Below are 27863 nucleotides of genomic sequence, written 5' to 3'. Positions count from 1 at the left end.
GGCTCGAACCCCGGTCTAATCAAGAAACATGTGCTACGCACTGCTGCTCCTTCCCACCTGGCTACGGAGGCACCGCCTAGGTTAGGTAAAAGCGATATTAGTCGAAAGCTCCTGGGGCTTTTTGTTTTTTCTTTATCTGGTTTTTGCAACAATTTCAGAAGGGCACATTTCCAGAAAACAGGAAATATGCCTTCCAATAAACATTTGTTACACATATTAAGCAGAACTGGAGGGTATCTCTAATAACTTACTGATACTGTTGTTCTCAATTAAATCAATCCCTGAAGTTTTATCAACATTTATCTGTTTACTGACTACAAGTAACTCCTCTGCTGTAAAAAGAGAGATATCCTCATCGTTGACATAATCTCTATTATCTGCTCTCATCTCACGATGTTCAAGAATATCATTACTTACACAATCCTTGGGAAACAGTTTGTCTATGACAACTTTAATAGTTGTCTCCCAAATAACTGTTTCCCTACCATCTACTATTACTGTGTGAAATACATCCTGCTCTATCTTTTTAGTAATGGTCAACTTATACAGTAGTCCCCAAGGGTTACTGTTTCCTGCAGTTCTTACCAAATTCTGCCATGATCTTAACTTATGCTGATAAATAGCCCTATGATATTCCCTCCTTTTACACCTATATATTTCCTTATAATAGTTAGCCTCTTCTATATCACGAGACCTATATCTTCGAAGGTGCTTCCTGGCTGAAAAAACATCTCGCCTTAAAATTTTCAGTTGTTCAGACCACCATGGTACCTGCTTATCTGTGGCTTTCCTACGCCTAGCTGCATACTTCAAAGCTTCAAAAAGTACACTTTGAATATAAAATGCATATTCTTTATTTGAATATAAAATGCATAAAAAGCATCTTGACCCAGCTGATCAAGATGCTGAGGCTTTGCAATTACTTCTACTCTTTCTAAAGTAATGGAGAAATCAATTAACTGCCAACTCTTAAACTACCTAGAAACCTTCCGTCTGATAATGATCTCCAGTATGGATTCCATTAGTGTCGATCCACTGGTGATATTCTGGCTTATGTTACCCATTTACAGACAAATTCGATGGATAAGTTCGGTGAAACACAAGCAGTTGCTCTTGATATCTCAAAGGCTTTCGATCGAGTTTGGCATAAAGGTCTTCTAAACAAGCTTCCATCTTATGGTTTGCCAACTGTTTTTTGTAATTGGTTATCCAGTTTTCTCTCTGATCACTCACTGAGGGTGGTGGTAGATGGCTCTCTGTCTTCTAACTTCTCCACTAATGCCGGTGTCCCCCCAAGGTTCAGTTCTTTTCCCCACTCTTTTCCTCTTGTATATTAATGACCTTCTTCCATTGACTGGAAATCCTATCCATAGTTTTGCCAATGATAGCACATTGCATTCCACTTTCCATTTTGAAAAACCCTGCCCTGCTCAATCAGCTTCAACTTCTCGAATATCTGCTACCAATTCCTTAAATGCAGATCTCCAGGTAATTCTCCAGTGTGGCAAAGACAGCTTAGTTGATTTCAATCCTTCTAAAACTCAGTCTTGTTTTATATCTCGCAAAAAGGATTCTTCTGCTCCTATGCTTATCTTTGGTAACGCTCTGATTTCTAGGCAAAATGATATATCTCTTTTGGGGATTACCCTACTTCAAAAGGTGATATAGTTGTACACGTTGGCACTAATGATATTAAGAGTAGGAGACCGGCAGAATTACTTAACAAGTACAGGTCACTGTTGAAAAAAAGCTGTGAATTACGGTTGAATTTGAAAGTGTCTGCAATTCTGCCCAGACACGATAGGAGGGAGTATATGATGAGAGCCTTGTCGATCAATTCGGCCCTGGAAAGATTGTGCAAGGCTCAAGGGGTAGAATTTTTTTCAGCCTAGTCTGTACTTGTTAACAGGAGAGACTGCTTCTACAGAGATGGGATACACTTAAATAGAAAGGGTGCAAGAATATTTGCTGATGCTATTGAGGCAGTGTTAGGCGGGTCGGAAAACTGCTAGCTTGGGGGGATACAAGGACTAATAGATTAACAGTAGCCACTGGCAGAGGTGAAAGTGATTCTTGCACTGCTTCTATTGGAATGAGCAGAAGTCTGGAAAACAAGATGCAGGATATTTCAGAGACTGCTGGGAGTCATTGCGGTACAAGTAAACACATGGGTTGTGTTAGGGTAGCTAAGAAAAAGAACAAGTGCATGTATACTTGCGTGTTACCCAATGCTAGGAGTTTGGTAAATAAATTGATGAATTTGAGGTATTGCTCAAAGCATCCAAGGCGGATATTGTTGGGATATCAGAGACGTGGTGTCACACAGATATAAGGAATGCAGAACTGGAATTTGGGGAGTACAACGTCTACAGAAAGGATAGACAGGACAGGATAGGAAGGGAGGAGGGGTTATACTATTAGTTAAGAAATACATAAAAATACATAGAAATACATAAAATCCAAGGAAGTGAAGCCAGTCAACATTGCTGGACAGTGCAGTGTTGAGTCAGTTTGGTGTGACAAAAGCATTGGGAGATCCAAAATTGAGAGTAGGAGTGTGCTATAGGCCTAATGACTCTGATGAGTATAATAAGAAACTGTACAGGGAAATAGAGTGGGCCAGTAAATCAGAGAGTCTTATAATGGGAGATTTTAATTTCCCAGATATTGACTGGAATTTGTGGGTTGACCACTCACACACTAGCAAGGCTTTTGTGGATTTATTGGATGATTGTTTTCTACATCAGCATGTTAGGGAGGCAACTAGAGGGAGTAATACTCTTGATTATGATTATCAGTAGTGATTCTTCATGCATTAAGAATCTGCAGATAAAGGAACCACTAGGTGGCAGTGATCACAGTGTGCTGAAGTGGGATTTACTCAAAGAGGTAATTACCATCAGGGGTAAAGGGAAGGGTTATTGCTTTCGTAAGGGCAACTACGATGGTTTGAGATAGTATTTAAATTCTATACAGTGGGACCGACTGACGATGTTACCAACAGAAAATTCAAAATGGGAAGCATTCAAAGAACTTATCTTGGAAGCTACTAGGCTTTACATACCAACTAAGGAATACTGTTCAAGATTTAGGCCTAAATGGATGTCAGATGAACTAATTAGACATGTGATAGAGAAGAAAAATGCATGGGATACATATAAAATAACAGGTGACACAGAAGGCTATGATAGATATAAGTTGGTCTGTAACAAAGTCACAAAGGAGGTTAGGCAGATTATGAGAAATCTTTGGCAAAGGATGCAAAGAAAAACAGCAAAGAGTTCTTTACTTATGTAAACTCTAGAAGGAAGGGGATGAATCAGATTGGTCCACTTGATATTGATGGTTCAACTGTTGATGATCCTGCTCAGGTAGCTAACAAACTAAATGAATATTTTGCATCGACATTCACAATGAGGAGTTATTCAGTGAGGGGAATGCCAACGGTGTATTCAACTCTGGCAGTAAGCTAGATAATCTTGTAATAACTGAGAGTAAAGTGGAGGAGAAATTGTTTAAGATAAACACAAGAAAGGCACCTGGGGGTGTATGGGATCTATCCAGTTATATTAAAGGAGGCAGCAAAGGAAATAAGCAAACCCTTAGCCATAATTATGAGAGCTTCCTTGCACTCAGGGGAGGCACCCATTGTTGTTTGGTTTTTAGGAGCATTAGCAACTAAGGCCATTTGTTCCGGGGATATGCGGTGGTCATTCCCTGACCTTTCCGCATCCTCCGTATTTGGTGGTGACGGGCTCGAACCCCGGTCTAATCAAGAAGCATGCGCTACGCACTGCTGCTCCTTCCCACCTGGCTACGGAGGTGCGGGAGGCACCCATAGACTGGAGATGTGCAAATGTGATCCCAATTCACAAAGGAGGATCAAAGGCTGACACAAGTAATTATAGACCTGTAAGTTTAACTTCTGTTCCAGGAAAAATAATGGAGGCACTGGTTAAAGAAGCACTGCAGGATCATCTAGACAAGACTTCAGTTATAGCTCAGACACAGCATGGTTTTGTTAAGGGGAAGTCTTGCCTGCCTGACCAATTTTATTGGATACCATGATGCAGTCACTAAAGAACTGGATACAGGGAATAACTTTGATATTATATACTTGGATCTTAGAAAAGCTTTTGATACTATTGCACATGGAAGACTGCTGCACAAATTGGAGCAGTGTGGCATTGGAGGCAAATTGCTGCTATGGATAAAGGGGTGGTTGAGGGGAGAAGACAGAGAGTGGTAATCAATGGACACTGCTCATCGTGGACTAATGTCATTAGTGGAGTCCCTCAGGGTTCAGTGTTGGGTCCATTATTGTTTTCTGTATTTATAAATAATATTGATGATGGTATATCAAGCTTAATGTTCAAGTTTGCAGATGATACAAAGGTTGGCGGGGTTGTTAAGGACACTACTGACGCTATGCTGCTGCAACAGGATCTGGAAAGGTTGGGCAGATGGGCTGAGAGGTGGCATATGTATATGTATTTCCTGAAAATTACAGTCTACAGAAGTTCAAGTCTAATGTCAACAAATATCTTCTTTTGTCTTCTCAACCTCCAATCCAAGCACGGTACTAAGTACTATAGGTTCTAATACCTCTCGGGTTTGGGGTTTTCACAAAAAAATAAAAAATACACTAGAAAGACTTTTGATTTACTGGATAATTTTCTTCTACAGCAGCATATTAGAAAGGCAAGAAGAGGATGCAATACTCTTGATCTGATTATCAGCAGTGCTTCTTCATGCATTAAGAATTAGCAGGTAAAAGACCTTCTGGATGGCAGTGATCATAATGTGCTGATGTGGAATTTACTTAAAGACCTAATTACTGACAAGGGTAAAAGGAAGGGCTTTTGCATTTGTAAGGGTGACTACAGTGATCTTAGACAGGTTTTAAATTCTATACAGTGAGACCACTTGATGATGTTACTAACAGAAAATTATAAATGGGAAGCATTCATGGAAGTAAATGTAAGCAACTGAAGCCACCAGGCTTTTCATACCAAATAAGAAATACCATTCCAGGCTTAGACCTAAATGGATGTCAGATGAACTGATGAGACTTGTGGCTGAGAAAAAAAATGCATGGGATGCATATAAATTATCAGGTGATACAGAAGCCTATGGTAGATATAAACTAGTCTGCAATCAAATCACAAAGGAAGTTAGGCAAGCTAAGGCAGATTATGAGAAATCTCTGGAAAAGAATGGCAAGAAAAGCAGCAAAGCCTTCTTTATTTATAGTAACTGTTTCTACGGTTATAAAGATGGGTTTGAATCACATTGATCCGCTTGATGTCAGTGGTTTAACTGTTGATGATCCTGCTCAGGTTACTTATAAACTGAATAGGTATTTTGCATATATCAAGGAGTTGCAGAGGGAAATGCAAGATGTTCATCAAAATCTAACAGGGAGCTAAATGATTTTTGTGATAACTGAGACAAAAGTGGAAGAAAATTGTTGAAGCTTAGCATAAAGCTTTGGATTTGGATAGACTTAAAAATTGGTCAGATCCCATCCTGGGGTGGATGGGATCTATCCAAATCCTTAGCCACATATGGATTCAGGGGAGTCCCTTTTGGACTGGAAATGTGCAAAAGGTATTCCCATTCACAAAAAGTATCAAACAGTGACATGAATAATTACAGAACTGTTAGCTTAACTTCTGATCTATGGAAAACATGGAGTCTCCAGTTAAAGAAGTAATTCAGGCACATCTAAACAGGAATGCAATTATACTGCAGTCAAGTATGGACTTGTTAAGGGCTTCAGAGGTGTATTGCTAAAAAAAAACAATACCGGAATGCTCGTCGATTAACTACAAATAGTTACCTACACTTTTTTCATTTGCAAAAATAAATAAGTCAAAGATTAGAATATTTGTTCAGTATTTATTCATAACTATTAAATAAAAATTTCAAAAGTGAAAAACAAAGACAAAAAATTTAAAAAATCAGAAAAGAAAAAAACAAAAACTCCAAAATAATATAAAATATACTGTTCAGAAGAATCATAGAAATTCCCATACAGGATCGATTACGTATTCTTGTGTGACTGCCCTTTTTGTTTGTTGGTCAACAGCAGAATGATGAGACCACAACCAAGTTCGGACATAAAAATTTGGATTCCATAATTCTAATGGTGGACCGTGTAGTTTAATAAACAACAAACTTGCCACATGTTCAACAAAAATACGGGATCTTTTCTCAGTTAATATTAAATTCATACTGCTGAAGCCACACTTGCATTCAGAAGAACTGCAAGCTATAAGTTTTTAAATGTTTCAAATCTGTCGGCATGCTACAAACACCATTAGCTAAATAATCCCTGTAAGCATTCAAACATTTTGTGAAAGATAAATTAAAACATTTACAGAGAGAGAGAGATTCTATTTCCTTTTCTCCAAATCCAGGATCAATTTCAGATGGCCATTTGCTTGGTTCAAGAATTCGCAACTCTTTTGTCTGAAGTTGAAATTCCTTCAGTAAATTCAGTAGGATCTGTACTAATGCTCAGCCTATGCTTCATATTATTAATAATACTGTTTAGAAATTGATTTCTATGAATTAATATTACTGTGTTATTGTCCATTAATGTTATGGAAAATAATTGCATTTTTTTTTCAATAGCATCTGAGGCTTCTAACAACTTTTTTCCTTTTTGAAGATCTTTTAAAAATTCCAAGTAACGAATTGTACGACAAATCAATTTGCCTGTATATACTACTGTCATATCTCTTTTTTGCAATGACTCTGAAAGAATCGATAGCTCGAACAATACATCATACATCAGGGCTAAATTTAGAACAAACTGTTTTGATGAAATTTGCTTATATAATCTGTTGAACATGGATTGTTCAGTTTTGTTTCAGTTGTTATCTTTACTGGCATTTTCAAAATGATGGCATAATGATGTAAAATTTTGCCAAAAATGCTGATACGGTCCTAAAGGAGCTGACCACCCACTTTACATTAGATACCCATCCAATCCTTTTAATATCTTTGCCAATGCTGGTAGTGCTTGTCCATAAATATTTGAAAATGGTTAATTCCATGAACTTCTGATATTGCATCTCCAACTCAAGCCGATGGTTTAAGCAATGCTATATGATCAAATTTGGATATTTTTCTAATAATTTATTTCCAACTCCAGATTTTCTGCCCAACATAACACTTGCCCCATCGCTTGTAAAAGAAATTAAATAGTGTTTTAAATAATTGCCATCAAATCCGTAATTTTCAAGACATTTTAAGAGACACACTGTTATTGTGAAAGCTGCTTGATTTGGTAATTCAATTAAATCAAGAAACAAGTAATGTGGATCTTTCATTTTATTGGTTTCACATTTTAAATAAATAATCAGAGTAGATTTCTTGCTTAGAGTGGTAGACTCATCAATGAGAATTGATAAGTTTCCACGTATGTCCACAATTTGTTGGCACAATTTTAATTTCATTTGCATTGTGACATGCTCTATTATATTAGTAGCAATTAATCTTGAACACAAACCGTTAGAAGTAACAGTGCCATTCAATTCTTGAAGTTGTAACAACTCAAAATGGTCAGAATATGGTCGATCATGTTTCACAATATAATATGCAGTTCTAAAAATTTTACAAGTGCTAGAAATTTCATGGTCATTCATTTGATCAAAATTTATATTTTTGTTTTTAAATAAATTTTTAAAGAAATCTATTAATTTTAAAGATTACTATTAATATATATTTTTAGTAGCAATGGGTAAAATAGATATTATTTCTCCCTCCCCTTTGATTATGCCATTGTTTCATAATATTAGGTGTATAAATTTAATGATTTTCTATTATGACATTTAGAAAAAAAGTACTGAAACGTCGTTCCGGCCAGACTACACCACTGGCGATCTTGTCTGACCAATCTGACTGGATACTATGATGCAATAACAAAGGAACTGAAAAGAACTGGTGTAAAAAATAATTTTGATATCATATACTTGGATTTCAGGAAGCTTTTGATACTGTTGCACAAATTGGAGCAGTGTGGCAATGAGAGAAAGGTACTGCTCTGGATAAAGGGATGGTTGAGTAGAAGAAGACAAAGTGGTTCTTATTGGAAACTGCTCTTCATGCATTAATGTTATTAATAGAGTCCCTAAGGGTTCAGTGCTGGCCCATTGTTTTCTATATTTATTAACGATATGGATAAAGGTATATCAGGTTTAATGTTTACATTTGTAGATGATAAAAAGGTTGGCAGGGTGGTTAATGACAGAAATCAGGGTGAGCTGCTGTAACAAGATCTAAAAAATTTAGGCTGATGGGCTAAGAAACGGTAGTTAAAGTTTAATCTTGACAAATGCAAGGTAATGTATGTGGGTAGGAGTATTCTCAGATTAACATATCAATGCTGCGTTTCTACACTCTGGGTAGTAGAAAATGAAAAAGACCTGGGGGAGGCAATTGTGCAGTCAGGTATGAAGTTCTCTGAGCGATACAGACAGGCTGCCAAGACAGCTCATGGGGTTTTGTCAATGATATACAGGAATTTTCTAGCAGGGATAAGGAGGTCATTATTCCATTGTATAAGGCAATGGTCAGGCCACATCTTGAGTGCTGCATACAGGTCTGGAGGTCTCATTTTAGGAAGGATGTAGAGCTGCTGAAATGAGTACAGAGAAGAGCAACAAGATTGGTGAGGGGAACAAAAGGATGGTTTTACCAAGAAAGGCTTCAGTTCTGCAAATTTCAGCAATTGGAGACTAGGCACCTGCAAGGTGATCTGACTGAGGTTTTTAAGGCTTTGAATGGATTGAGCAAACTCAATGCTGATAGTATTATTCCTCTTGTTTCGACTACACAAGGGGGCATAAATTCAAATTGAGAAAGGATTGTTGCAGGATAGATGTGTGTGGGTTTGCCTTGTCATTGGGTGGTTATTGATTGTTGGAACAAACATCCATCTGTTGTTGTTGTTGTGGAAGTGGGTAGTTTTAATAAATTCAAGGAAGGACTAGACGAATTATTGGTGGGATGGACAGGTGATGTGAGAATGTGTTTTTTTTTTTTTTTTTTTTTTTTGCTGATGCTTTATAAGCTTGCTTTCTTGCATCACACGCCACTACTACTACTACTATTAATAATAATAATAATAAAGGAAAAATTAGAGAAAACCAGGTAAAATTAGTCAGCTGAAACTACCAGCTGCTGACTGGTAAAGAGATCGAAGCTATGACAGAAGGAGATACCTACAAATACCTAGGGACGATGCAGGCTCAGCAGTTAGAACACAAGGAAATCAAGAAGTGCCTGACCAAAAAATATCATCAGAGACTTAGAAGCCTGCTGAAAGCAAAATTGAACGGAGGGAACACAGTTAAAGCCATAAACACCTATGCAGCTCCAGTACTAACATACACATTAAGGGTCAAAGATTGGACTAACACCGAGCTAGAAGATATCATGTGAAAGACAAGGGCAATAATGACCAAGAGCTGCCAACATCTCCCGAAGTCAGCAGTGGAGAGACTAACAATAGCTCGGAAAGAGGGAGGAAGGGGCCTGAGAGAGCAAAAGAAAACAGCGATAGTTAACCAGAAGGATTACTTTGAGAAGAACACAGCACCACTCCACCAGGCCATAAGGAAGATAGATAAGTGGTATACCCCACTCAACCTAAGCAAGGAACCCCCTCCTGCCCAGATGGCACAAGAAACGAAGCTAGAAAGATGGGCAAAGAAGACACTCCATGGCAGACACTACAATGACCTCCATTAAGATCACATCAATAGCATTGCTTCCAATGCACGGCTCACAAGCGGGACGCTCCTCCCCGAGACTGAAGGATTCATGCTGACCATCCAAGACCAGGTAATCAACACCAGAAACTATAGAAATTACATCGCAAAGGAGCCCAGAATGTCAGATGACACATGTCAAATATCACCTGGCTTCAGAAATGATCCAACACATCACCAAGGGGTGCACCAGGCCATAAGGAAGATAGATAAGTGGTATACCCCACTCAACCTAAGCAAGGAACCCCCTCCTGCCCAGATGGCACAAGAAACGAAGCTAGAAAGATGGGCAAAGAAGACACTCCATGGCAGACACTACAATGACCTCCATCAAGATCACATCAACAGCATTGCTTCCAATGCATGGCTCACAAGCGGGACGAGCGGGATGGCCAGCATGAATCCTTCTTACTGAAGGATTCATGCTGGCCATCCAAGACCAGGTAATCAACACCAGAAACTATAGAAATTACATCGCAAAGGAGCCCAGAATGTCAGATGACACATGTCAAATATCACCTGGCTTCAGAAATGATCCAACACATCACCAAGGGGTGCAAGGTGATCATCCAGACTGAATACACTCATAGACACGACCAGGTAGCCAGGATAATACATCAGAAGCTAGCGAGGAAATTTGTTTTTCTTTTTTTCTTTTCTTTTTTTTTTTTAGGAGCATTAGCAACTAAGGCCATATTGCTCCGGGAATATGCAGTGGTCATTCCCTGACCTTTCTGCATCCTCCATATTTGGTGGTGACGGGCTCGAATCCCAGTCTAATCAAGAAGCGTGTGCTATGCACTGCTGCTCCTTCCCACCTAGCTACAGAGGAGCCCAGCGAGGAAATACCTGTTGGCCAAAGAAAGTGTACCATACTACAAGTATGAACCCCCAGGTAGTACTAGAGACCCGAACCCACAAGCTGTACTGGGACAGCACCATAATAACGGATAAGACCATTCCGCACAACAGACCGGACATAACCCTTTTGGACAAGATGGAAAAGGCTACCTACCTCATTGACATAGCAGTGCCCAACACTACCAATGTCCACAAAACCCATGAGGAAAAAATTAGGAAGTACACGACCTGAGACATGAGGTCAAAGAGATGTGGCATATGCAAGACGTAACAACCATCCTGATCATCGTGTCAACCACCGGTATGGTGCCAAAGACTACATAGCAGCATAGCAACAATAGGGCTCCCAGAGAACACCTACAAGGAACTCCAGAAAGTCGCAATCCTTGAACACCTGTAGGATAGTGAGAGAGTTTCTCGACCAACAGTAACACCAGACATTACGACCACCCTGTGTACTTGATAGCAGTACCAGTCACGGAGTGGGATCCCCCAATCAGGAAGAAATAATATAAGAGCAACAACAACAACAATATTAATAATAATAACAACAATATATCTCTAACATACTGTGAATTATGAAGTCCTTTTAGTTGTGAAGCCATTTTTTTATTAAATTGGCTATAAATAAGTTGGCAAAAGTGCTTTTTTTCACACTGGAATATCCATTCACACCTAGTCTCATCATTTGTCAGTAGCTCACTTCTTAGTTACTTATTTAATATTTATCTATTGTCACCATTAGTCATGTATGCAAACCAAAGTTTACAAATCTGTTGTTTTTCTCCCTACTAGCTAATAGGCCTAGTAATGTATAAATAGCAGAATTCTGCAAAACAGCAGAAAATCTATAGTGGAATGCAATCATAAGATGAATTCTAAATGGTTACATCTTATGATAAGAATATAAGGTTTCTTTATTTTGTACAGGGTGGGCTTATCTTGTATTTGGGAATTTTTTATGAGTCAGCTATCCAAGCTATAGTGCATGAGTTCTTATTCATATTTGAAACAGGTTGCATATTTGTGGGTCAATCTGCATATTGCTCTGGCTGAAAAAAAAACACGATTCATGATGAGAGAGTTCACCTTTTCCATTTGCAAATCAGTTAATTGCAACCTTGATTGAAGAAGCTTTTTAAGAATTGCTCTGGTCTTTGACAGAAGTCAAACCTAGAACTCTCCAAACAAGTGACAAGTGAGGAAATAACTTTACTAACACAGAGGACAATAGGGTAAATACTGCTTATTTTGCTATAATGCACCATATAATGCATGTTTCAAGTTATGCACATATTTATTTGATATCTTGTCCACTGTTACATGTAAAAAATTTTAAGTTACACACACAGAACCAACCTGCTATCTTTTTTATGCTCCTTATATCTATAACAGATAGAAAAGAAGTGGCTCAAGATAACTCACTTGGCTGACCACTCCACACTAATTAATGCTATGAAAAGAGAAGGTATAGTGAGTGATCTTGAGCTGCCTATTGTTTTTCTCCATACTTCAGCATCATTTCAGTTTATGGTGGTCAGTGAGTGCAAGTCACATATTTTGATTTTTTATATATTTTGTGTGTAAAAATTTATATACAGTTTCTATATACATATTCTTACACTTGTTCTGTAAACAGCAAGTATAAAAAAAATGGTAGTGTTTCAGAAAAAATGTAAAAATTTTTAAAATACTGAAAATACAAAAGGAAGGTTGAATGTTTTGCCAAAAATGGCTTTCAACATGGATCCAGAAATCAAAAGAAAACTGGTTTATCAGATTAGCTATTACATATTTATTTTAAGAGAGAGAGAAGCAAGTTAGACAACTGATCATTCATTAAAAAACCAGCCCAATGCAAAGAAGATTTTCCTCCCCCTGTTTCCTGTGATTGAAAAATTAGCCTTCAAAATGAAACAATATTGCCCATGTATCTTTTATTCAATACATTGTTGTTTAATAGCTTTTGAGTTTTAACATGTCATTTACAAATCACAGTGCAGTATATATCAATAAGTATGAAAATGGGACAAGTATTGAAAATTTAGGCGCATTATAGCCTTAGTAGCTAATGCGCCAATAAAACCAAAATTGAAAATTTAGAGCCTTTTTATAACCCATCCTTAACTGAAATGTGCACACTACAGCATGCATTTCTACTATGTTGCCATTTTTTTGGAATGCATGTCACATGTTATAGCAGGATGTGCTGAAATGGCAAAATGATGCAGAGAAGCAAGCTTATACAGCATAACAAATTTAAAAAAAAAAAAAAAAATTGCATATTTTGTTTATCCAGCCCTTCTAATAATTTGATTTGTCTAATCCTACATCAGAATTCATTCTAATTTTCATGAATTAGAATTTATTTTAATTCTGATTCAGGTATAAGTTTATTCTAATGATCAATTACTCTTTGACTAAAGGCAATTTTCCAATATCAGCTAAAGCTGCTTACAAGTTCTTCATTCATTAAAAGATTCTTATCCCAAAGTGAGACACATGTGTAGTACAATCAAGAAGTTTCTAGACTGGCTGTACAGTTTTGCAACCAGTAAACACAACACGATATGCTGTTTTCAAATTTCAAGTTTCATCTCCTGCACCTATACATAAATACAAGTCTGTTAATCATTCAGTAGATGTTTCATTGCTTTGCTATGTGCATTTATTTTATCATGATTTCTGAGTGTGAAAAATGTCAAATTTGGAACATCGTGCAAACAGAAAATTTTGCCAATGCTTATGGAAATCTGTTTCTGAAAATGATGCATTTCCAATGTTCACAGAGCAGATTGTTTGTCTTGTATGAACGCAAAGTAATAATCATTGAGATAATAATAATAATAGTCTCTACATTTAAAGAGAGGAGAGAAAACCTCTCTGGTAACCATTCTGGAAGATCTTTAATTTTTGTAATGAACCAGTCTTTTATCAAGATCCTTGCCATTTCCATCATCAGACCACACATGGGCTGATGATAGGATCTGGTTGTTCCATGACCTTCAACTGCTTATATGCCCAACAAAATTGAAACAGACCGACAACTTGGAAATTGGAACTGCTGTGTGACTGTTTATAATCTTGCAGAAGCTTTAAACATATTACACAGAAGCCTACATGGAATTTTAAGAAGTGATTTCATGCATCAGGTTGCTCAGCATGTGGTGCCTCAGATGCTTGCTAACAATTGGCACAATGATTGGTTTAACAACTTGTGGTAATCATCCACTGTTCCTAGAATCCATCACTGGGCATGAGACTGGGTGTTTTTTCTACAAGCCACAAAGTGTGAATTATCAACTTGGAAGTCATCTCATGTACTGGATCAGAAGGGGAGAAGACAGTATCAGTTTTTTTTTTTTTTTTGACTACTGTGATGTTGTGCATTATGAATTATTTCCTTAAGGCACTACTATGAATAAGGAAAGATACACAGAGGTGTCGTACTAGCTGCGAGATAAAATTCAGCAAATATTTTTAGTGTGGTGGGTAGCGAAAGATTGGAGCTGATACTCAATAATGCATCCACACACACTGCTCATTTCTCATGTAATAAGAGCTTGTAAATACAGTTGCACTACTGTTACAACATCCTTCTTATTTACCCAACTCCTCACCTGCAATTTCTTTCTTTCCCACAATGTTTACAAGGCCATCACTTCCACAGCAAACAAGAGATTACCAAAGCAACTTAAGATGTTCTCCTCATTATCCAGCCAGTAGAGTAGTGCAAATGTGCACTACTACTCAAGTAAAGTACTTTGAGTGTGGCTGCTGTGTCTAGATTTAGCTATGTTTAATATGCAAGTTTGAGAATTTTTGACTGTACTATGTAAATGTGAAAAATAAAAAGTTAATTGGTATGACGCGATGAAATTATTACTTGGTGATGAGGGAAGCATTAAAATATACTACTCAATTACCTTAGTGAAATTAAATAAAAGCAATAATTTACCTTGAGCAGTTACTAAATCTGGTACCTGGAAATGCAGTTCAGCAGGGTGTGAGACATCAGAAGTTTCTGCTGGCTGATCTTTTGTTACTAGCATTTCATTCACCACATCAACATTTTTCCAATTTTGTTCAAGATCTCCATGTTTTTTCTTCAGATGTCTCTTCAATGAATGCCGTAATTTTAATGAGATTCCGCAATATACGCATCTGTATGTATGATTACTGTGAAACATTTTATGATGACTTCGAAGCTGATGTTCCTAAAAATAAATAAAATAATTGCTTTAAAAATTATGTAAGAATTTGCTCTCTCAATAGTTACTGACTGGTGCATACACTGGAAAATAAGCAATTATTTTTTGTAGCTAGTATTGCTAAACATTCTTTTTAACAGTTACAGGAATTCTGAAAGCATCATTTTTAAAGTAAAGAAATGTTTCTCTCTTCTTTTATGTAGAAACTTACAATCGTGCTACTTTCCAGAGTGTAATATCCCAAAGACAGATATATCTGAATTATAATAAATTATGGCAATACCAAAAAGGATGGAAAAGCAGTATAGAAAAAGAAGAAAAAAGCAGTATAGAAAAAAACAGGAACATTCTCCTCATTTTCTTTCAATCAGAAATCTATAGTGAGAATTCATTCTTCAATCACATTCCTCTGGATAAATGCCACAGATGTTGTTGGCAGAATTAGGAGAGTGATACAGGCTACATGGCCTGTCAAATTTTCACTACTAAGTCTAAACGAGAACGAGAGTATCCTGTGCGGACGTACATTTTTGCCGCTCCTGGAACAGAGAAGTTTTTTCTGATTTATTTTCTGTTTTATTAGCTTAAATTGGAATATTAACTTATTTTCTAGAGTAGTTTTATATTCTTATTTACGATACTTAGATTAAAGTAACTTAGATAGAGATTTTGTAGGTATTACTTAGTATCGGAAAGGGTATCAAATCCACATGTTTACCGTTCGTAAATAGCCGCCATTGCTACGCGATACGAAATATCTCGAAATAGATAGTATAAGCTTAATATAGTATAGTATAGTATATAATATTGTCAATTAATCAGATAATTAATCTTGTTGAACTTCATTGTCAATTAAATTGTACTTTTAACTATACATATAACGACTTGGGTTACGTAACATAAATAATTAGTAAAAAATAAATAATTAATACTTAACTTAATACGGAAGTTATATAAAGGGATTTCGTAGATAACACTCGATACTGAAACATAAATATAGAATTATAACTGTGTTGAGATATAAGTTTAGGGTTTTAATTTTGTACTGAAATTGAAATTTTATTGAAATTAAATCGAAATCATGACTCTGACCAGAGCAGCAAAGCAAAAGGCTCAAGCTAATGGGAGTGCTGTGGCTCAGGGGAGAACTGGGGGGGGGGGGCAATTGCCCTCTGAATCACAGCCTATTAAAATGCACTACTTGCTTGATGTTTGTGGAACAGTCAGGTACGGGACATGATACTACCATGGGGGGTGTCTTTGTGTGTGCGCGATGCAAGGAGTGTAAGGAAATCAGGCGACAACTCAGCATTGTTATGGGCCTATATGAGAGCTTGAAGGACAGGGTGGATGCCCTCGAAGGATTAAAAGTGAGGGGCGCATCAGGCTCTCAGCTGCCCACACCAATGCCAGAGCTTGCACTTGGTCATCGCGCAACACAGCGGAAGCCCCCAAGGCAGAATGCGCTGGTCCCAAAGGAAATAGTAGTTGTGGGTGACTCTATTGTCAGGGAAACGGGAACATGCTTTGTAAAAAAGATAGGTGGAACAGGACCAGGGTATGTCTGCCAGGGGCAAAGGTTGATGACGTTGTAGAGCGGATATTATCTTTTAAGGGCACAAAAGGTGATATAGTTGTACACGTTGGCACTAATGATATTAAGAGTAGGAGACCGGTGGAATTACTTAACAAGTACAGGTCACTGTTGAAAAAAAGCCGTGAATTAGGGTTGAATTTGAAAGTGTCTGCAATTCTGCCCAGACATGATAGGAGGGAGTATATGATGAGAGCCTTGTCGATCAATTCGGCCCTGGAAAGATTGTGCAAGGCTCAAGGGGTAGAATTTTTTTCAGCCTGGACTGTACTTGTTAACAGGAGAGATTGCTTCTACAGGGATGGGATACACTTAAATAGAAAGGGTGCAAGAATATTTGCTGATGCTATCGAGGCAGTGTTAGGTGGGTCGGAAAACTGCTAGCTTGGGGGGAGACAAAGACGAATAGATTAACAGTAGCCACTGGCAGAGGTGAAAGAGATTCTTGCACTGCTTCTATTGGAATGAGCAGAAGCTTGAAAAACAAGATGCAGGATATTTCAGAGACTGCTGGGAGTCATTGCGGTACAAGTAAACACATGGGTTGTGTTAGCGCAGCTAAGAATAGAAATAGTTGCATGTATACTTGCGTGTACACCAATGCTAGGAGTTTAGTAAATAAATTTGATGAATTTGAGGTATTGCTCAAAACATCAACGGCAGATATTGTGGGGATTTCAGAGACGTGGTGTCACACAGATATAAGGAATGCAGAACTGGAATTTGGGGAGTACAATGTCTACAGAAAGGATAGACAGGATAGGAAGGGAGGAGGGGTTATGCTATTAGTTAAGAAATACATAAAATCCAAGGAAGTGAAGCCAGTCGACAATGCTGGACAGTGCAGTGTCGAGTCAGTTTGGTGTGACATAAGCATTGGGAGATCAAAATTGAGAGTAGGAGTGTGCTATAGGCCTAATGACTCTGATGAGTATAATAAGAAACTGTACGGGGAAATAGACTGGGCCAGTAAATCAGAGAGTCTTATAATGGGGGATTTTAATTTCCCAGATATTGACTGGAATTTGGGGACTGGTCACTCACACACTAGCAAGGCTTTTGTGGATTTATTGGATGATTGTTTTCTACATCAGCATGTTAGGGAGGCAACTAGAGGGAGTAATACTCTTGATTTGATTATCAGTAGTGATTCTTCATGCATTAAGAATCTGCAGATACAGGAACCACTAGGTGGCAGTGATCACAGTGTGCTGAAGTGGGATTTACTCAAAGAGGTAACTACCATTAGGGGTAAAGGGAAGGGTTATTGCTTTCGTAAAGGCGACTACGATGGACTGAGACAGTATTTAAATTCTATACAGTGGGACAAACTGATGATGTTACCAACAGAAAATTCAAAATGGGAAGCATTCAAAGAACTTATCTTGGAAGCTACTAGGCTTTACATACCAACTAAGAAATATTGTTCAAGGTTTAGACCTAAGTGGATGTCAGATGAACTAATGAGACGTATGGCAGAGAAGAAAAATGCATGGGATACATACAAATTAACACGTGACACAGAAGCCTATGATAGATACAAGTTGATCTGTAACCAAGTTACAAAGGAGGTTAGGCAGGCGAAGGCAGATTACGAGAAATCTTTGGCAAGGGATGCAAAGAAAAACATCAAAGAATTCTTTACTTATGTAAACTCTAGAAGGAAGGGGATGAATCACATTGGTCCACTTGATATCGATGGGTCAACTATTGATGATCCTGCTCAGGTAGCTAACAAACTGAATGAATATTTTGCATCGACATTCACACATGAGGAGTTATTCAGCGAGGGGAATGCCAGAGGTGTATTCAACTCTGGCAGTAAGCTAGATAATCTTATAATAACTGAGAGTAAAGTGGAGGAGAAATTGTTGAAGATAAATACAAGAAAGGCAACTGGGATGGATGGGATACAGTTATATTAAAGGAGGCAGCAAAGGAAGTAAGCAAACCCTTAGCCATAATTATGAGAGCTTCCTTGGACTCAGGGGAAGTACCCATGGACTGGAGATGTGCAAATGTGACCCCAATTCACAAAGGAGGATGAAAGGGCGACACAAGTAATTATAGACCTGTTAGTTTAACTTCTGTTCCTGGAAAATTAATGGAGGAACTAGGTTAAAGAAGCACTGCAGAATCATCTAGACAAGACTTCAGTTATAGCTCAGACACAGCATGGTTTTGTTAAGGGGAAGTCTTGCCTGACCAATTTGATTGGATACTATGATGCAGTCACAAAAGAACTGGATGCAGGTAATAACTTTGATATTATATACTTGGAGCTTAGAAAGGCTTTTGATACTGTTGCACATGGAAGACTGCTGCACAAATTGGAGCAGTGTGGCATTGGACACAAATTGCTGCTATGGATAAAGGGGTGGTTGAGGGGGGAGAAGACAGAGAGTGGTAATCAATGGACACTGCTCATCGTGGACTAATGTTATTAGTGGAGTCCCTCAGGGTTCAGTATTGGGTCCATTATTGTTTTCTGTATTTATAAATGATATTGATGATGGTATATCAAGCTTAATGTCCAAGTTTGCAGACGATACGAAGGTTGGCAGGGTTGTCAAGGACACTACTGACACTATGCTACTGCAACAGGATCTGGAAAGGTTGAGCAGATGGGCTGAGAGGTGGCAAATGAAGTTTAACATTGACAAATGTAAAGTACTACATATGGGAAACAGCAACTCCAGAGCAACGTATCAACTCTGTGGTACTACCCTGACAGTGGTAGAGAATGAAAGGGACGTGGGGGTGGTTGTAGAGGCAGATATGAAGTTTTCTGAGCAGTGCAGACGGGCAGCAAGAGTAGCTCATGGTGTATTGTCGATGATATATAGGAATTTTTCTAGCAGGGATAAGGAGGTGATTATTCCCTTGTATAAGGCAATGGTCAGACCGCACCTAGAGTACTGTATACACGTCTGGAGGCCTCATTTCAAGAAGGATGTAGAGATGATGGAACGAGTACAGAGAAGGGTAACAAGATTAGTGAATGGAACAAAGGGGTGCTCTTACGAAGAAAGGCTTAAGTTTTGCAAATTACAGTGTCTGGAGACTAGGCACCGGCGAGGTGATCGGATAGAGGTGTATAAAGCCTTGAATGGTTTGAGCATGCTCAATGCTGATGGGATTCTTCCTCTTGCTCAGAATAATCACCTGGGAGGGCATAAATTCAAATTGAGGAAAGACAGATGTAGGATAGACGTGAGGAAATTTGCCTTTATCCAGCGGGTGGTTGGTTGCTGGAATAGACTTCCATCCCTTGTCGTGGAAGTTGATAGCCCAAATAAGTTTAAGGCTAAGCTGGACAGGTATTTCGAACGAACAGAGGGGTGAAGTGGAAGTGGTTATTTTTTATTTATTTTTATTATTTTTATTTTTTTTGGCTGATGCTGCATAAGCTTGCTTTCTTGCATCAAATGCCTCTACTAATGCTAATGCTAAAATATTGCTAGTAAGAGCAATATTTGAGGCTTAGTAGTGGAAATCGAGCACAACAGACCTCCAGTTGTGAAATTTATGGGGAATTCAGAAATACTTAGTTATCCCAAAAGTACATCAGTGGAGAGATGAAGAAGCTTGTTGGTCACGATTTCTTGCATAGACTACAGTTGAGTAGGGGACTAAAAGGCAAAGCATTGCAGTTGTTCTACAAATGTGTATTCATACCAATGGTGAAATATGAGGTGCCAGTTTGTGTTCAATATGCAATATTGGTATTGATAGTATTGGTGATACAGTATTGGTATTAATAGTGGCAAATGATACAAGAAGGCAAACTTGTATGGCATCAGCAAAAAAAAAAAAAAAAAAAAACACTTCCCATATCACTTGTCAATCCCTTCTAATAGTCATGGAAGTTTTTTCCTACAATTAGTCATCCACAGGCTGAAAGCAAATTTCCAAACATCTACACTACAACCATCTTTCCTCAGTTTGAATATATGTACCCTTGACTGTAGCCTGAGCAAGAGGAAGGATTCCATCAGTATTGAGCTTCTGAATCCATTCAAAGTGTTAAACCCCTCAATCAGATATCCTTGCAGGTGCCTAATCTCGAGCAATGAGATTGCAGAGAAGAGAAATCTCATTGCTCTTCTCTGCACCCATTCCAACAGATCCATGTCCCTCCTAAACTGAGACCTCCAGACCTGAAGATGTGACCTGACCATTGTCTTGTACAACAGGATAATCACCTCCTTATCCTTGCCAAAAAAATTCTTGTATATCATTGACAAAATGCCATGAGCTTGATACATCTTGACAAAGCATCCTGAGCTGTGCAAAGAACTTCATATTTCATCCCCAGGTCTTTTTCATTCTCTAATACTGTAAGTGAGGTACCACTCAGTTGATATGTTACTCTGGGATTACTGCTCCACTTATGAAGTACCTTGCATTTGTTGATATTAAATTTCAATTGCCATTTCTAAGCCCATCTCCGCAATTTTGTCTAGATCTTGTTGCCGAAGCATACCCTGATTACTGTGATTAACTATCCTGCCAACCTTCATATCATCCGCAAACTTACACTTTAAGCCTGATATGCCTTCATCAATATCATTAATGAATACAGAAAACAACGCAGGGCCCAGCACTGAAACCTGGCGGACTCCTCTAACAACACTAGTCTAAGAAGAGCAGTGCCCATTTATAACCATTCTGTCTTCTCCCACTTTACCACCCCTTTATCCATAGAAACAAATTCCCTTAATGCCACACTGCTCCAATTTGTATAGTCATCTTTTATGTGCAACAGTACTGCAAAACTTTTCTGAAATCTAAGTGTATGACGTAAAAGTTATTTTTTGCATCCAGTTACGCACACACACGTGCAGCAATATTGCCTTAGTTGCTAATGCTCCTAAAAACTAACAAATAAACAAACAAACAAACACACACACTTTAACCAGTAACTTAATTATTTTTCCTGGAACAGAAGTCAAGCTAACAGGTCTGTAATTAATCATGTATTACAGTGGCACAGTATCAGATAAGATCGCCCATCAACAAATTCATGTTGTGATTGCAATATAACTGCATTCTATCTAGCTGGTCCTACCTTAATCCTTTAACCAGTAGGTGCACTATAGCCAGTGTAGCTTATGTGCCATTACCGCACGCACGCACACACACACACACACACACACACACATTTTAACCAGTAACTTAATTATTTTTCCTGGAACAGAAGTCAAGCTAACAGGTCTGTAATTAGTCATGTAACCCTTTGATCCCCTCCCTTTGTGAACTGAGGATACATTTTCACATCTCCAGTCCATAAAAACCTCCCCTGAATCCAAGGATGATCTCCTAATCATGGTTATAGGTTTGCTTAACTCTTTTATTGCCTCTGTTAATATAATTGGATAGATCTGATCCACCCCAGGTCCCTTTTCATGTTTAGCTTCAGCAAATTGTCCTCCACTTTCTTCTCAATTATCACAAAATCATTCAGCTCCCTGACAGAATTGACACATTTCCTGCATTTCTATCCTTAATTCCTAATGTGTGAATTTAGATGCAAAATACCTATTCAGTTGGTCAGCAACCTGAGAAGGATCATCAACAGTTAAACCATTCATAGCCAGTGAGTCAATGTGATTCATTTTCTTAATTCTATTGTTTATTATTATTATTAGCTACATAGTGCAAGGAAGCCTGAGGCTTATGCTGCACCAGCCAAAAAAAAAAAAATTTTTTTTTTTTTTTGATATCCAGCTCAGAACCCTGGGTGTGCCAAGCCCATACTCACCAGAAAAAAAAAAAAAAAGTTGCTGCTTTTATTTGCATTTTTTTGCCAGAGACCTCATAATATGCATTGGCTTACCTAACCTCCTTTGTGACTTGATTGCAGACTAGTTTATTTCTACTGTAGGCATCTTTATCACCTGATAATTTACATGCATTCTATGCATTTTTCTGCTCTGCCAGAAGTCTCATCAGTTCATCTTACATCCATTTAGGTCTAAACTTTGAACAGTACCACTTAGTCAGTATAAAACGTCTAGATGCTTCTACAATTGCATCCCTGAATGTTTCTCATTTAGAATTTGCTGTTTGTCACTTCTGTATAGTTGTTCATACCCCTCACAATCATTAGGCCTATAACACACTCCTACTCTCATTTTTGTTTTCCCCATGTTTATGTTACACCAAACTGATTTGACATTGTAGTGTTCCACCATGTCCACTGGATGCATTACATTTGATTTTATATGCTTCTTAAATAAGAGCCATACCCTCCCCTTCTGTAACAGTGTATTCTCCATATTCAAATTCTGCTCCCTTATATCTGAGTGAAACCATGTCTCAGAGATAACCCCCACAATATCTGCATTTGAAGACTTGACCAGTAGTTCAAATTCATAAAATTTACTAACTATGCTCGAAAACAGTTAGCATTAGCATTAGTAGAGGCATTTGATGCAAGAAAGCAAGCTTATGCAGCATCAGCCAAAAAAAAAAAAAAAAAACCCCCACTTCCACTTCACCCCTCTGTTCGTTCAAAATACCTGTCCAGCTGAGCCTTAAACTTATTTAGGCTATCAACCTCCACCACAAGGGATGGAAGTCTGTTCCACCAACCAACCACCCGCTGGCTAAAGGCAAATTTCCGCACGTCTATCCTACATCTGTCTTTCCTCAATTTGAATTTATGCCCTCTCAGGTGATTTTTCTGAGCTAGAGGAAGAATCCCATCAGCATTGAGCATGCTTAAACCATTCAAGGCTTTATACACCTCTATCAGATCACCTCACTGGTGCCTAGTCTCCAGACACTGTAATTTGCAAAACTTAAGCCTTTCTTCGTAAGAGCACCCCTTTGTTCCATTCACTAATGTTGTTGCCCTTCTCTGTACTCGTTCCAGCAGCTCTACATCCTTCTTGAAATGAGGCCTCCAGACCTGTATACAGTACTCTAGGTGTGGCCTGACCATTGCCTTATACAATGGAATAATCACCTCCTTATCCCTGCTGGAAAAATTCCTGTATATCATTGACAATACTCCATGAGCTACTCTTGCAGCCCGTCTGCACTGCTCAGAGAACTTCATATCTGCCTGCACAACCACCCCCAAGTCCCTTTCATTCTCTACCACTGTCAGTGTAGTAACACAGAGTTGATACGTTGCTCTGGGGTTGCTGTTTCCCATGTGTAGTACTTTACCTTTGTCAATGTTAAACTTCATTTGCCACCTCTCAGCCCATCTGCTCAACCTTTCCAGATCCTGTTGCAGCAGCATAGTGACAGTAGTGTCCTTGACAACCCTGCCAACCTTTGTATCGTCTGCAAACTTGGACATTAAGCTTGATATACCATCATCAATAACATTTATAAATACAGAAAACAATAATGGACCCAACACTGAGCCCTGAGGGCCTCCACTAATAACATTAGTCCACGATGAGCAGTGTCCACTGATTACCACTCTCTGTCTTCTCCCCTCAACCACCCCTTTATCCATAGCAGCAATTTGCCTCCAATGTCACACTGCTCCAATTTGTGTAGCAGTCTTCCATGTGCAACAGTATCAAAAGCCTTTCTAAGATCCAAGTATATAATATCAAAGTTATTCCCTGCATCCAGTTCTTTTGTGACTGCATCATAGTATCCAATCAAGTTGGTCAGGCAAGACTTCCCCTTAACAAAACCATGCTGTGTCTGAGCTATAACTGAAGTCTTGTCTAAATGATCCTGCAGTGCTTCTTTAACCAGTGCCTCCATTAATTTTCCTGGAACAGAAGTTAAGCTCACAGGTCAATAATTACTTGTGTCAGCCTTTGATCCTCCTTTGTGAATTGGGGTCACATTTGCACATTTTCAGTCTATGGGTACCTCCCCTGAGTCCAAGGAAGCTCTCATAATTATGGCTAAGGGTTTGCTTATTTCCTTTGCTGCCTCCTTTAATATAACTGGGTAGATCCCATCCACACCGGGTGCCTTTCTTGTGTTTATCTTCAACAGTTTCTCGTCCACTTTACTCCCAGTTATTTCAAGATTCTGTAGCTTACTGCTAGAGTTGAATACACCTCTGGCATTCCCCTTGCTGAATAACTCCTCATGTGTGAATGTCGATGCAAAATATTCATTTAGTTTATTAGCTACCTCAGCAGGATCATCAACAGTTGACCCATCAATACCAAGTGGACCAATCTGATTCATCCCCTTCCTTCTAGAGTTTACATAAGTAAAGAACTCTTTGCTGTTTTTCTTTGCATCCCTTGCCAAGGATTTCTCGTAATCTGCCTTCGCCTGCCTAACCTCCTTTGTAACTTGGTTGCATATCAACTTATATCTATCATAGGCTTCTGTGTCATGTGTTAATTTGTAAGTATACCATGCATCTTCTCTGCCATATGCCTCATTAGTTCATCTGACATCCATTTTGGCCTAAACCTTGAACAATATTTCTTAGTTGGTATGTAAAGTCTAGTAGCTTCCAAGATAAGTTCTTTGAATGCTTCCCATTTTGAATTTGCTGTTGGTAACATCATCAGTTGGTCCCACTGTATAGAATTTAAATACTGTCTCAGTCCATCGTAGTCGCCTTTACGGAAGCAGTAACCCTTCCCTTTACCCCTAATGGTAGTTACCTCTTTGAGTAAATCCCACTTCAGCACACTGTGATCACTGCCACCTAGTGGTTCATTTATCTGCAGATTCTTAATGCATGAAGAATCACTGCTGATAATCAAATCAAGAGTATTACTCCCTCTAGTTGCCTCCCGAACATGCTGATGTAGAAAACAATCATCCAATAAATCCACAAAAGCCCTGCTAGTGTGTGAGTAACCAGCCCCCAAATTCCAGTCAATATCTGGGAAATTAAAATCTCCCATTATAAGACTCTCTGATTTACTGGCCCACTCTATTTCCTTGTACAGTTCCTTATTATACTCATCAGAGTCATTAGGCCTATAGCACACTCCTACTCTCAATTTTGATCTCCCAATGCTTATGTCACACCAAACTGACTCAACACTGCACTGTCCAGCGATGTCGACTGGCTTCACTTCCTTGGTTTTTATGTGTTTCTTAACTAATAGCATAACCCCTCCCCCCTTCCTATCCTGTCTATCCTTTCTGTAGACGTTGTACTCCCCAAATTGCAGTTCTGCATCCCTTATATCTGTGTGACACCACGTCTCTGATATCCCAACAATATCTGCCTTTGATGTTTTGAGCAATACCTCAAATTCATCAAATTTATTTACTAAACTCCTAGCATTGGTGTACACGCAAGTATACCTGCACCTGTTTCTATTCTTAGCTACCCTAACACAACCCATGTGTTTACTTGTACCGCAATGGCTCCCAGCAGTCTCTGAAATACCATGCATCTTGTTTTTCAGGCTTCTGCTCATTCTAATAGAAGCAGTGCAAGAATCTCTTTCACCTCTGCCAGTGGCTACTGTCAATCTATTGGTCTTTGTCTCCCCCCAAGCTAGCAGTTTTCCGACCCACCTAACACTGCCTCGATAGCATCAGCAAATATTCTTGCACCCTTTCTATTTAAGTATATCCCATCTCTGTAGAAGCAATCTCTCCTGTTAACAAGTACAGTCCAGGCTGAAAAAAATTCTACCCCTTGAGCCTTGCACAATCTTTCCAGGGCCGAATTGATCGACAAGGCTCTTATCCTATACTCCCTCCTATCGTGTCTGGGCAGAATTGCAGACACCTTCAAATTCAACCCTAATTCTCGGCTTTTGTTCAACAGTGACCTGTACTTGTTAAGTAATTCTGCCGGTCTCCTACTCTTAATATTATTAGTGCCAACGTGTACAACTATATCACCTTTTGTGCCCTTAAAAGATGATATTCGCTCTACAACGTCATCAACCTTTGCCTCTGGCAGACATACCCTGGTCCTGTTCCACCTATCTTTTTTACAAAGCATGTTCCCGTTTCCCTGACAATAGAGTCACCAACAACTACTAGTTCCTTCGGGACCAGCGCATTCTGCCTTGGGGGTTGTCTCTGTGTCACGCGATGCCCAAGTGCAAGCTCTGGCGTTGATGTGGGCAGCTGAGAGCTTGATGGGCCCCTCAATTTAGTTTCTTCGAGGGCATCCACCCTGTCCTTCAAGCTCTCATATAGGCCCACAAGAATGCCGAGTTGTTGCCTGATATCGATACACTCCTTGCATCGCGTACACACAAAGACATCCCTCTTGGCAGTATCATGTCCCATACCCGATTGCTCTGCAAACAGTTAGATGTAGCATTAGCATACATTTAACTGTTTTCACTCTTAGTAACCCTTACCCAGCCCATATATTTGTTGTTCCATGATGGGACCCTCAGCAGGTCTTGATATCCATGACATTTTGCTTTCTAGGCTGTTATATGTTCCAATAGAAGCAGTTCAAAAATCACTTTCACCTCTTCCAGCAACCACTTTTAATCTATTAGTCTGTGTAACCCCTCCCGAAAGGCTAGCAGTTTCCTGACCCATCTAACACTGTCTCGACAGCATCAGCAAATATTCTTGCACCCTTTCCATTTAAATGTATTCTATCCCTGTAGAAGCAGTCTCTCCTGTTAACAAATGCAGACCATGATACAAAAAATTTCTATCCCGCAAGCTTTGCACACTCTTTCCAGGGTTGAATTGATTGATCTCATTGTGTACTCCCTCCTATTGTGTCTGGGCAGAGTTGCAGACACTTTCAATCATAACTCGTGTCTTTTTCTCAACATCCCTTGTACATGTTAATTAAATCCTCAAATCTGTACTCTTAATATCATTAGTACTACCACATACAGTCAGTATTATTTTTTGTATTCTTAAAAGATGATAGCTGCTTAGCAGTATCTCTACTTTAGCATCTGGCAGACACACACACACACACACACTGGTCCTAAACCACCTGTCCTTTTTGCACAATATTTTCAATGCTCTTTATAAGCACCCTCATTTTAACATCATGCCATGTTATAACGACCTATGAGGTAGGTCCTGACTGATTTCCTGTAAACTTAATGTTATTTTACATTCATTATAATGACATTGAAAGATGAATGAATTCTTTATAATGAACAAAAAATTCACTGTCCATCCTCTCTACAAGTTTGTATAGTTCTTCCTTGAATTTATTAAAATTACCCACTTTTACAATAGATGGAAGTTTTTTTCAATGTAAATTACCCTTTGACTGAAGACAAATTTCTTCAAATTTATGCCGCATTCATCCTTCATCCATTATCAATCTGTATTTAGCCCCCCCCCCATCCCACGTGGTAGTATACACAAAAGGAAGGATGCTATCATCACCAAGCTTCCTCAATCCATTTATACCCTTAAAGACCTCAATCAGATCTCCTCACAGGTGCCTAGTAGTCTCCAGATTCTGCAATCTGTAGAACTTAAGCCTTACTTAGTAGCACCCTTTTGTGCCCT

At 38.7% G+C, this 27863-nt stretch overlaps 1 protein-coding gene across 1 annotated transcript in view; it reads right to left on the bottom strand.

Moving 5' to 3' along the window:
* The window catches only part of LOC150085465 (uncharacterized), a 515305-nt gene that overhangs the window by 13174 nt on the left and 474268 nt on the right, over positions 1-27863 (bottom strand). Inside the window, exon 14 of the mRNA XM_090374573.1 lies at positions 14602-14860. Within this exon, the coding sequence (XP_090230699.1) occupies positions 14602-14860 (259 nt within the window). The remainder of the gene's footprint in view (positions 1-14601; positions 14861-27863) is intronic.

Source organism: Mastigoproctus giganteus, chromosome 5 (assembly GCF_048544385.1).
Source record: "Mastigoproctus giganteus isolate SK-2022 chromosome 5, ASM4854438v1, whole genome shotgun sequence".
Taxonomy (NCBI): domain Eukaryota; kingdom Metazoa; phylum Arthropoda; class Arachnida; order Uropygi; family Thelyphonidae; genus Mastigoproctus; species Mastigoproctus giganteus.
The sequence above is the reverse complement of the archived record's forward strand: the minus strand, read 5'-3'. Positions and strand labels throughout refer to the sequence as shown.